This window comes from Chamaea fasciata, unplaced genomic scaffold, assembly GCF_029207755.1.
Source record: "Chamaea fasciata isolate MVZ Bird 193981 ecotype frontalis unplaced genomic scaffold, bChaFas1.0.hap1 SCAF_32, whole genome shotgun sequence".
Taxonomy (NCBI): Eukaryota; Metazoa; Chordata; class Aves; order Passeriformes; family Sylviidae; genus Chamaea; species Chamaea fasciata.
This window is the reverse complement of record NW_027094117.1, coordinates 3414205-3425837: the sequence shown is the minus strand read 5'-3', so window position 1 is coordinate 3425837 and position 11633 is coordinate 3414205. Positions and strand designations below refer to the sequence as shown.

The window sequence follows — 11633 nt, the reverse complement described above, 5'->3', positions numbered from 1 at the left end:
AGCCGGCTCCAAAAGGGTCACTGTGGCCCTGGCAGGGTGAATTCTACCCCTTGGGGGAGGATGCCCCCGAGGTTACCCCCAGCAGGCACCGGAGGGTCTGGGGTATTTGTGGAGCTTGGGGGATTTTGGGGGGGGGATTGGGGGGTTTTGGTGAAGTTTGGAACCCTCAGGGCCATTTCTGTGGCCAGGAGGGAAAAGGGAAGTGGAAAGTTCCAGTGTCTATGGAGTTCAGAGGGGCGGGGAAGGAGAAAAGGGGGGGTGGGAGCCCCCAAATTCCCAGCGGGATTCAGGTGGGACTCCCCAAAATCTCACCTGTGTACCTGAGAGCCCCAAAACCTCCCTGGGACCTCACCTAGGACACCTGGGAAACCCCAAATCCTCACCTGGGCAGCTGGGATAGCCCAAATCTTTTGGAATTCTCACCTGGGAAACCCAAAACCTCATCTGGGAACCCTCCAATCCCTCGGGAGCCTCACCTGGGACACCCCTCCTCGCCTCGTGTCCACTCTGCCCCCCCTGTGCCATGTCCCCTCAATGTCCCCTGCTCACCTGGGACGCCCAAACCTCACCTGGGATGCCCAAACCTCACCTGGGATCCCCCGAAACCCTTCCAGGGTCCCCCTGAAACCCTCCCAGGGCCTCCCAAAGGCCCCTCAGGATCCCCAAAACTTCATCTGGGACCCCCCACCCCCTCTAAAACTTTGCCTGAGACCCCCCCAAACCCCACCTGGGACTCCCAAAGTCCCCTCAGGACCCTCCAAACTCCCCCTGGAATCCCCCAAACCCCACCTGGGACCCCCCAAACCTTCCCTCACCTCCTGAACCCCCTTTCCTGTCCCCAGGTGTCCCCCCCGCCCTCCCGTCTGAGGTGGCCCCGGCAGTGGCCGTGTGGCATGGGGCTCTGGTGGCTCTGGTGGCCCTGGCCAAGGCCTTGGGGACACCGGGCAGTGACCCCGTGGTGCTGGCCCAGGCTGAGGCCGAGCTGGGCCAGGTCCGGGCGGCCCTGAGGGGGCTGGAGGTGGCCCAGGAGGCCGTGGTGGCCCCGGCAGTGGCCCAGGGGACGAGGACCCGGAGCGGCTGTGGCTGCTCGGGGCGGTGGCCGAGGTGGCAGCAGCGGAGCTGGAGCGTGAGGAGCGACGGGCACGGCGGTGCCAGCGCTGGCTGCGGGCTGAGCACAGGCTGGCCGTGGGGCTGATGGTGCTGTGTGCGGCTGTGTGGGGGTAAAAACCAGTATGGACCAGTATGGACCAAATGTGGACCAGTATAGAGCAGTACAAACCAGTTCAAACCAGTTCAGACCAGTATGTATATATACAGACCAGTAGAGACTTCTACCTGCTCTGACCCGTATGAACCAGTTCAGATCAGTTCAGACCAGTTCAGACCTTCCCCTGCCCCAGGATGGGGACACTGGGAGGGGATCGGGGACACTGGGCTGATGCCATGGGTGGCACTGGGGATACTGGGATGGCTCACTGGGATGGTGACAGTGGGGGTGGGGACACTGGGCTGGTGACACGGGGGTGGTGGCACTGGGCTGGTGACATTGCCATGGTGACACTGGGGTGGTGACGTCACTTCTTCCTGTTTCTTCTTCCTGTTTGCTCCCGGCCATGCCACAACCTCGCGTGTCTGCGACTGTCACTGGGTCCTGTTCGCCCCCCGGAGTGTCCCCAGAGTGTCCCCAGCAGCCATGGAGCCCCGGGAGGTGCAACAATTCTCGCGCGGGGTGGCAGTAGGGGACAGGGGGCCGCAAAGGGGACAGGAGGGCCTGGGAGGAAGGGAGGAGGTGACAGAGGGGTGGAGGGGACCGAGCGTGGCAGGAGGGGACAGGAATAGCAGGTGGTGGAAGGAGGGTGGCAGAGTGGATGAGGGGGTGGCAAAGTGACAGACAGGACAGCTGAACCCTCCAGGGAGGGGACAAAGGGGACCCCGGGAGGGGCACAGGGGCCACCCCGGGAGTGGCACAGGGGCCACCCCAGGAGGCCACAAGTGCCACGAGGTCCCCGCCACCTCCCCTGTCCCCTCCCCAGGTGCTGGAGCTGCTGGTAGCCCCCGTGGCCACCCTGGGCAAGCTGGCAGCCACCGTGACTGCACCACGCAGGCGCGTGCGGCCACTCCTGTACCCAGAGTCCCTGCACGCAGACCTGAGGAGATTCACCTGGCGCCTCCGGGACACCCTGGACCACGGCAATGTCACCTCCCTGCACCGGTGTGGTGTCACCCCCCTGGGCCAGGCCCTGGCCACCCTCAAGGCCACCCCGGGGGCCACCCGGGACAATGTGAGAGCTGCGGCCAGAGCCTGGTGGGAGTTGATGTTCGTGTTCGAGGACAGGTGGGCCCAGCTGTCCTGGGAGTCCAGGAGGCTCCTCAACACCATGGAAGACAAGGCCATCGCCGAGGCCATCACTGAGGACACCAATGAGGCCACGACCACTGGCCTGGCCAGGGAAGAGGCCGTGGTGGCCACCAGGCAGGCGGGGGCGGCCACCAAGAGGGAAGAGCGGATGGAGGAGGCCTGGGAGCTGCTGGAGCAGTTCTTAGATGCGTGTGACGAAGCCATTGTGTTCCCCTGGAAGCTGCTGCACCAGCTCTGGTACATCAAGGCTGCCCTGGAGGGGACAGAGGAGGTGTCCCCTGATGTCCCAAAGGCCTTGGTGACCATGGTGGCCAAGGCTGAGCTGCTGTGGGAGGCCAGCGCCCACCTGACCACGTGTCATCTGCTGGTGACACTTTGGGAAATTGACTTCCTCCTCTCGAGTTCTTCACCCTGTGTATGGGGGGACCCAGGGGGTCCGGGATGGTCCCTGGGGCTCGTGGAGGATCCCGTGGGGGGTTCTGGGCCCTGGTACCCTCCTGAATTTCCATGCCCGGGCACTGGGACCCCTCTGCACTCCCTTTTCCTCCACCAATCCCCCTCTGCACTCCCCTTCCCATCCATCCTTCCTTCCCCAATCCCTTTTCATTGACCCTAAGAGGCCGTGGACCCCCATTCCTGCTTTTCCCAGCCCCCAGGCCCCCCTTTCCTCTGCATCAAGGATCCCTGAGCCTCCTATTCCCAGGTCTCCCCACCTTGTCGTCTCTCTTTCCTTGGCACTGGAGAAGGTGCGAGAGCTCAACAACGTGGCGGGGCTCTTCCCGGCCCCCAGCCCCCGCCCCGGCCGCCGGCCCCTCGCCAGCCCCGCGGCATCTTCCGGCAGAAGTTGCAGGGGTGCCAGAACCTCTGGAGCTTCGCCCGCTTCATGGCCGAGCGCAGCGCCGAGCTGGGCGCCGGGGGCCGCCGGACGAGCCGGAGATCGCACCCGGGCTCACGGCTGTCTGCACGCCCCTAGGGCAGCCCCGCCGGCACCGGAACTCCCGTCTGCATGTCCATCATCTCCATCGTCTCCATCATGGCCATCCCATGTGACAGGATCCCAACCGCATTCCCAGGATGGAGATGCAGCCGATGGCCGGGATGCCCCACGGAGCCCCTCTCACCTCGCCGGAGCGAGGGCTCAGAGGCACTAACGGCATCTCCCGCCTCTTCGGCTCCTCGTGGGGACCCTGCTGTCCCAATGCCACCACTCAGCCGCAGGACTGCCCTGGTTGGCTCTCCCACATCCTGCCCCACTTCTCCGTGGATCCAGGTGGCCCCAGTGGAGCCGGGTGTCCCCCGGGTGCTGTTCCCTGTCCCCGAGCCCTCCCGGATTTTCGAGTGATTCAATGGGTCAGGTTACACAGCCTAAGAGCTGCTCACCCAGCGCCTGCCACCGGGCCCACGGAGAGCGCTGCTGTCACCGGTGTTGTCACACCCTGCCTGCCCTGTGCCGGCTCTGCTCCCAGGGAGCACAGTCAGTGTCCCTGCACAGTCTCCGTGCTTAGTGTCCCCGAGCTCAGTGTCCCTTTGCACATCCCCGTCCTCATCCCTGTATGCTCAGTGCCCCCTGTGCTCGGTGTCCCTGTGCTCTCAGTGTCCCCAGGCTCACTCTGGCACACTGGGTGTTCCACACTCCCTGCATCCCTGTCCCCTCCGTGTCCTCCCTGAGCCTCTCAGGCCAGGAGGGGACACGGAAGGGACAGGGGCCACCACAGCCCTGACCATGCCCAGCAGGGACTTAGCTCTGACCGCTGCACTGCGACAGTGGGTGTCAGCCCTCACTGCCTCCCCTCTAATTTATACATTAATATTTGTGTATTTCTTGATTATTAGAGTTAATTTAACTACTGCAGCTTGCAGAAGTATTTAAGGACATTTCTAATATGTAAATATCTATTTTTTCTTACATTTTTTGTATGGTGCTAAAGTATGGACATTGCAAGGATTTATTTATGTATATTGATATTTTTGGTACACATAGAAGGGCAGTACCCCCACCCATGTGGCATTTCTTTTTTTTGTACAATGGCAGAAGGGAATAAAGTGCTGGCCTTGGCCAATGGGCCACTGGGACGTCGTGTCCCTGGGTCCCTTTGTCCCTGTGTCTGTCCCAGTGCCTGTGGGCAGGTATTCTGCTGGCCAGGTTGTGCCTGATGTCCTTGCCAAGGCACATGGGGTGTGACATGGAGTGGGGCATGTGGGACAACATGGTGTGACACATGGCATGGCACATGCTGGGATGTGGCCCATGCCATGGCACAGAATGTGGCACATGGTGGGATGTGGCACAGGATGTGGCACACGACACAGTGTGGCACAGGGCATGTGACATGACAGGCTGTGGTGTGCCATGACAGGGCCTGGCACTGCCAGGAATGTGCCACGCCATGGTGTGGCACGGGCCGCACGGCACCTCCGGCCACATGTCACAGCCCTGTCTGGGCCAGCGCCACCGCCACACTGAGCGCAGCGTCCTGCAGTCTGGCCAGGGCCACCATGGGGACCGAGCCACCCACTGCCACCAGTCCCTCTGAGTCAAAAATCCTAAGACCTGGTCATGTGTCCCCATGGAGTCACTCGTTCCCCATGGGTGCCATGTGCGGTGCCACTGCACTGCCCGGCTCTGCCGCCGGCCCTGAGTCAGTCCCAGGAACATCGCCACCAGGACGGCCACCACGGCCCTCTGGGGACACACGTGCTGGGACAATGTCACCATGAAGCAGCCTGGGCCGGCTTGGCGTGCTGTGGGTGCCCGTGACAGTGACCGTGACTGTGCCACCGCCAAGCTGCCCACCCAGCTCTGGAGAGGGCTTCAGAGGGGAGGGTGCAGGTATGTGACCCCCCTGGCACCGTGGAAAGGGCTGGGGGTCCCCAAACACGGGGTGACACCAGATGAGTGTCACTGAAGGGGTGGTGGCTTCTCTGGTGTCCCCAAGGCCACTCGTGGGAAAAGCCTGTGGGTGATACCTGTGAGATGGCACTGCTGGGGTGGCACTGCTGGGGTTGCACCGGTGGGGCACAGGGGTGGGGTGAAGCAGCCCCAGCAGGGCCCCACCGTGAGTCAAAGGGGAATTTGGTGCCCTCCGTTACTGGGCTCTGGGTTTCTCTGGGACAGGAGCACCTGCCCCACTCAGCCCTTGCTCAGCCCCCCGGGACGGCCCCCGGACACCCCCAATCCCACCACAGCCCCAGCCCCACACCTGGGGACACCCGGGGCTTTTGGTGACCCTGGAATCTGTGTGTCCCCCCTGCACGGGGACACCACGGGATGGGGACCTGGAGGGGAGCCAGAGGGGGATAAGGGGGGTGTGGGGGGGAATTATGGGGTGGGGCAGTAATGGGGGGAGCTGGGGCAGTTCTGGGAGGGGCTGGGGCAGTTCTGGGAGGGGCTGGGGTGCGGGGGCAATGATGGGATGGGGAGGGGCAGGAGGGAACAGTTGCTGGCTGGGAGAGGAGAGGTCTGGGGTGGGGAAGGGGCAGGGGGCAGCTCCGGAGCAGGGATGGGGATGGATCAGTTCTGAGTTGGGCGGTGGGGGCGATTATGGGATGGAGAGAGGCCAGTTCTGGCTGGGGCAGCAGGGGGAAGCACGGAGACGGATGGGAACAGGGATGGGGGAGGGATGGGAGGGCATGGAACAGGGATGAGAAGGGGGCAGCATAGGGACAGGGAAGAGGGAACAGCACGGGGACAGGGATGCGGCAGTGAGGCGTCATGGGGACAGGGAAGGGGACAGGGATAGGGTGGGATGTCTGCAATGGAGCTGAGGACAGTTATGGGCAGGGATGCTCAGAGGGGACCTCTCGGAGGGGCACGGAGCAGCAGCATGGCAGCGGTGCCCTTGGAACACCCTGGGCAGGTCGGTGGTGGGGATGGAGGGGACAGTGAGGACAGTGGGGACAGCGGGAACAACTGTCCCCTGACCAACCTGCCCCAGCCCCTCCTGGCACCCCCAGACCCCCCAGGACCCTCAATCTTTTCTGACCGGAAAGGCTGGCTCCCCCCTTGCCCATTTCCTGCTCCCTCCTTGGGGCACACTGGGACCCCCCACCCCTGTCACCGTCTCCTCAGGCTCCTGCATCCCTCTTCCTGCTGCCCGTCTCCAGGGGGCATCGGCACAGGATCCGTGCGGGGATATTCCTGTTTCCAAAGGGATTGGAAAAGGGAATATTCCTGGGCATCATCTCCCATCCTGGTACCTCCCACCCTGGCATCTCCCATTCTGTCATCTCCCTATCCAGCCTATCTGGACCAGGAATTCGGGTTTTCCCACCAGAGCATTCCCGCCAGCAGTGGCTCAGCATCTCCCCACGGGTTTGTCTTTTTTCCTAGAGAAAACCCATCCTTTAATCCTAGCGCTTTTGCCCGAAGGGCTGAGCTGGTGGGGACACCGGTGGAGGCACCGATGTCCCCATCGGTGCCACCTTGATGATTCCACCATGACCAGGGGTCCCACACCCCTCAGGGGGCCCCAGCTCAGCTCCAGCCTGGACTGAGTAGTTCCTGAGAAATCCAGGAAAAGGTAAAATCCATGTCAACCCCTGCACACAACCCCCCAGGACGTTTCCTATGGTAATAATCAAGTGTGATAAATTCCTCAGTTAATTAAGTGCGTCAGGCCATCAGATGTCCATCAGTATGTGATGTGCTGCTCCCCATATCCCAAAAAGATTTGGGATGAGGCTGCAGGGCGGGAGATGGAGCTCATGGTCCCCACCCTCCACAGTCCCCAGTTCATCGCTGATGTCCCACTAAGACCGGACTGGGCTAAACTGGACTGGGTCATCGATGCCACCGGCAAACCAGGCTGGTCCTTGCGTGGGGAAACTGAGGCACGCAGCAGCTATGGCCCAACTCCATCAGCACAGGGAGGGTCTTCGTGTCCCCCTTCTCCATGTCCTCCCCGCCAAGGGAGGACACCCAGGGTTGTGGTGGCTCTTGTGTCATCATTCCTGGGCTGTCACCGCTGGTTCACCTGCCGGGACACAAACTTGCTAAACCTAATTAAAGTTCCAGTTTGGCCCCGGTGAGAAAAAAATGCAGAGAAGGAAAAAAAAATCTCCATTTAACCTGTTTTTCACCCAAATCGGGCAGCAAACAGCCTCGCAGTGTCCTGATCCCATGGGATCCCCACGAGACGGTGGCTCGGAGCCCTCCTGTCTGCTCCAGCACCCTCTGCCTGCTCCGGGCAGGGGGCAGCCCCGCCGACGGAAGGGTTAACCCTGGGCCTCTCCCTCTGGGTGGGTTTGTTCTTTTTCCTGCAGAAAACCCACCCTTTACTGATAATACTTTTGCCCAAAGAGATGAGCCTGCGGCGGGCTGGAGGACACCGCTGCCACCGCGGCCATCCCACCGTGACCAAAGAGTGCGGTACCTCACCACCACTGCCCCGCACCTTCCATCTTTCCAAGACTCCCAAAAAACCTGAAACCAGACCTTTTTTTACCTCCTTCGTTTTATTGCCTGCTCTGGCAGCCAGCGGGGAAGCCCCGGCCCGGGGAGGGGAAACGGGGGGGTGAAAGTGCTTGCGGCTCCTGAGTGTCAGCACCGCGCGTTCGCCACCGTGCCTCAACACCCCCGAACCCCCCATGCGACCGCGCATCTCCCTTGGGGAGTTTCAATTCATCGTTCCCAGCACACCCACCCGCGAGCCTGAAACAAAAGACGACACTAAATTCCTCTGACATCAACTTTTTTTCAGAAGTTTATTTCTAAGAATCATTCATGATTTCCAAAGCCTCGACTTCCTCATTTCCAGTTTCAATAGAAGTACGATAGCGGCTGATTCTCCCCCAGCCCCTCTCCTCCCCTCTTACAACACAGGCTGCCGGACCGGTATATAAACCCCGAGAAGTCCCCCAGTACGAATATGAATTTCTGAAAACTTCCTCTGCCAACACCAATCCCTATTAAGTCGCTCCCGGGACGCGGTTCACAATGAAGTTCGTGCCGGCAGGTAAAGAAAAAGGGGGGGGATTTTTTTTTTTTTGTACTGTTAAATACTTTCGCCCCCCCCTCCTGCTTTTCCTCCTTCTGGGTCTCCCGATGTCGCGAGGCGCTGCCGTGTCGGGAGCACTGGAAGGATGGGGAGGCTGCCAAGTACAGGAGGAGGGTTGGAGGGAGCAGCCCCCACCGCAGAAGCCGTTCTGGGGGGTCCCACGGGGCAGCACCCACCTGGGACCCCCCACCCACCCAGCCCCTGGCACAGGTGGGTGCCGAGCCTCCCCCTGCCCAGCCGTGAAATGGGCAGAAGCAGCGGCCGAGGGGACGCAGCGAGAGGGGCTCGTGAGCGGTCAGGGAATCTGCATCCCGTGGGAACACCCGGGGCCCTGGGGGCGCGGGGAGGCAGGGTCCCCCCGTCCCGTGCGGGAGGGGAGCGGCGGGTCGGGGGTCGGAACACACCCAGGTAAACCCTCTCCCACCTGGGTAGGGCAAATAAATCGAGGCTTGGATTACCTGGCACCGGCGGCACGTCCGAGGCGCTGACAAGTGCGGGCCGTTTCGGTGCTCGTCACGGCCCGGGGACTTCGCCCGGCATCACCCTCGCGGCGGGGCACGGGACCCCACCCTGACGGGGCCCTGCTGGTGACATCCAGGTCACCCAGCAGCGGCGACACCCGGGTCACCCTCCCCGAGGATGCCCAGCGCAGGGGCGGGCTCCAGAGGCGGTTTGCCCTCCCCGAGCAGGGGTGGATCCCGGTTTGGGGGAATCTCCGGGAAACTGGGGGCTGCAGCGCCCCTGTCTCAGGAGGAGACGCCGGGGCGACCCAGTTGCCGGAGGCTCAAGGGTCCCCTTGTTCCGCGTCCAGGGATTTCCTGGCTGGAGCCTCTGGCAGCTGCACTGTCTCTCCCCAGGACTCCTCGGCACTGCGCCCTCTTGTCAGACGGGGAAACTGAGGCAGGCGGTGGGGCCGGGGGCGGGAGGGAGGAGGCACCCCTGGACGCCTTTCCCTGGACTGGGGATCCCCTGGAACCCTCATCCCACCTCTCCCAGTCCTTCCACTCCCCCCATTCCATGACTCTGGAACCCCCTGAGCCCCCATTCCTGGACACCGGGACCCCCCTGCACGCCCTTTCCTGTCCATCCCAGCTCTCCCACCCCTGAAAACCCTTTTCTTGGCCCTGGGATCCCCAAACCCCTTCCCAGCTCTCCCAGTTTCCCCTTTGATTGATCCATGACCTCTCCCCCACCACCCCCCAAACCTCTGTGTCCCCCCACTTCTCCACTCCCCGCATTACCTGGATGTGGCAGTGTCAGAGCCCAGCCCGGGGGTCCCCCAGTTCATGGCAATGGGGTTTGTGGATGGGATCCCCTCCGTGCGCTACGACAGCGAGCGGGGCCGGATGGAGCCGCTGACACAGTGGATGAAGGACGGAGCTGAGCCGGGATATTGGGATAGCCAGACCCAGACCAGGGAGGGGAACCAGCCCGTGGCTGCCAGGAGCCTGGAGACACTGCGGGACCAGTACAACCAGAGCGGGGCTGAGTGGGGGGATCTGTGGGGTTGGGATGGGATCCATTGGGGTGGGATGTAGATCCATGGGGTCGAAGTAGCTGGGATGAGGCTCTGTGGGTCTCCATCAGGCTCTGGAGCTCCATAGGGCTGGAATGGGGCTCTGTGGGGGTGGGACACAATTTCATGGATCCCTATGGGTACAATCCCCCCAGGTCTTCACACAGTGCTTTATGGCTGTGACCTCCTGTCCGACGGGAGTGTCCGTGGATCCTTCAAGGATGGCTACAGCGCGCAGGATTTCATCTCCTTCGATCTGGGATTCAGGAGATTCGTGCCAGCTGACAGCGGTGCTGAGGTCACCAGGAGGCGCTGGGAATAGGACAGGACCGAGGCTGAGGGTTGGACAAATTACCTGAAGCACAAATGCCCAGAATGGCTCCAGAAATACGTCGGATACGGGCAGAATGAGCTGGAGCACAAAGGTGGGTGGGAATTTGGGATTTGGGAATGGAGGATTGGAGAACACGGTAATTCATGTCAGAATTCCATGGGCAGATCTCACCCCCATCCCATTCCCATGGAATTCCATGGATGCATCTCACGGTTATCCCATTCCAGAGCCCCCTGATGTCCATGTGTCCAGCAAAGAGGAACATGTGACGCTGATCTTGTCCTGCCATGCGTACGGATTCTACCCCAACACCATTGCAGTCAACTGCATGAAGGGGGATGAAATGTGGGATCAGGAGATGGAACGGGTCGGGATCGTTCCCAACAGCAACGGCACCTTCCGCACCTGGGCCAGGATCCAGGCGCTGCCGAAGGAGTGGGAGCAGTACCGGTGCAGGGTGGAGCATCCTGGAATGCCGGAGCCTGGGATCTTCGCTTGGGGTGAGGCTGGGAATGTGGGAATTGGGAATTTGGAATTCCCAGATGGGGATTCCCCTTCCCCTCCTTACCATCCTGCATTTCCCAGAGCTGACATTGGGCAGAAATCTCACCATGGTTGTTGCTGTGTCCATCACCACTGCCATCCTCATCCTCATCCTCATCCTCATCCTCATCCTCATCCTCATCCTCATCCTCATCTTCATTGTCCTCATCGGATTACTCATCTGGAAGCGCCAATCTGGTAACACACAGGATGGGGGTCAGGAAGGGTCACGGCTCCACCCGGCACCATTCCAGGAATCCTGTGCCACTGACGCTGATCCCACTGTTTTTTCACAGGGAAGAGGGACAGGAATGGATACAGCATGGCAGCCGGTGAGTTCCAGTGGCGGATCCAGCTCTGGATCCCCTCTGTGTGGATTCCAGGATGGATCCTGGGGTTAATGCTGGTGTGTGATCTGTGCTGGAATCTGATGGATCTTCTCTTTCTGCAGGAAAACATGTGGGAACCAACAGCTCGACTGCAGGTACAGAAGGGGATCAGGGTGGGATTCCTGAGGGAGACTGGGGCAGGATGGATGGAATGGGATCAGGGAGGGATTCTGGATCACAGCAGGATCAGATGGAATTGAAGAGTGGGATCAGGGCTGGATTCTGGAGTGGGATCAGGTGGAATGGATGGAGCAGGATCAGGGCTGGATTCCAGACAAGAATCAGGTGGGATGGAATGGAGCAGGAGTGGGGCAGGAGGGATGGGGCAGGATCAGGTGGGATTCTGGATCAAGGCAGGATTCCAGTGTGGGATTAGCTGGGAAGGATGGAGCGGGATTGGAGCAGGATGGATGGTGTGGGATCAGATTAGAATTCCAGAGAGGGATTGAGGCAGGATTGGGGTGGGATCAGGTGGGATTCTGAAGCAACTCCCGCT

The 11633-nt window shown here is 61.4% G+C and overlaps 1 protein-coding gene and 1 long non-coding RNA gene across 3 annotated transcripts; one reads left to right on the top strand and one right to left on the bottom strand.

Moving 5' to 3' along the window:
- LOC136303344 (uncharacterized) lies at positions 1 to 4356 on the top strand. 2 transcript variants are annotated; one of them, XM_066207036.1, is made up of 2 exons: positions 1 to 102; positions 2034 to 4356. In XM_066207036.1, the coding sequence occupies exons 1-2, from the start codon at positions 61 to 63 to the stop codon at positions 2967 to 2969; spliced, it is 978 nt and encodes a 325-aa protein (XP_066063133.1). In that variant the 5' UTR covers positions 1 to 60; the 3' UTR covers positions 2970 to 4356. The 2 variants fall into 2 exon arrangements, with proteins under 2 accessions (XP_066063133.1, XP_066063134.1); XM_066207037.1 differs by lacking the exon at positions 1 to 102 and adding an exon at positions 1593 to 1708.
- A 3744-nt stretch (positions 4357 to 8100) lies between these two features.
- LOC136303377 (uncharacterized) lies at positions 8101 to 10552 on the bottom strand. The gene is made up of 3 exons (XR_010724211.1): positions 9597 to 10552; positions 8814 to 8936; positions 8101 to 8449 (listed from the first exon to the last, which is right to left on the bottom strand). It is a non-coding gene; the product is annotated as an uncharacterized lncRNA (long non-coding RNA).
- Between the last annotated feature and the right edge of the window lie 1081 nt (positions 10553 to 11633).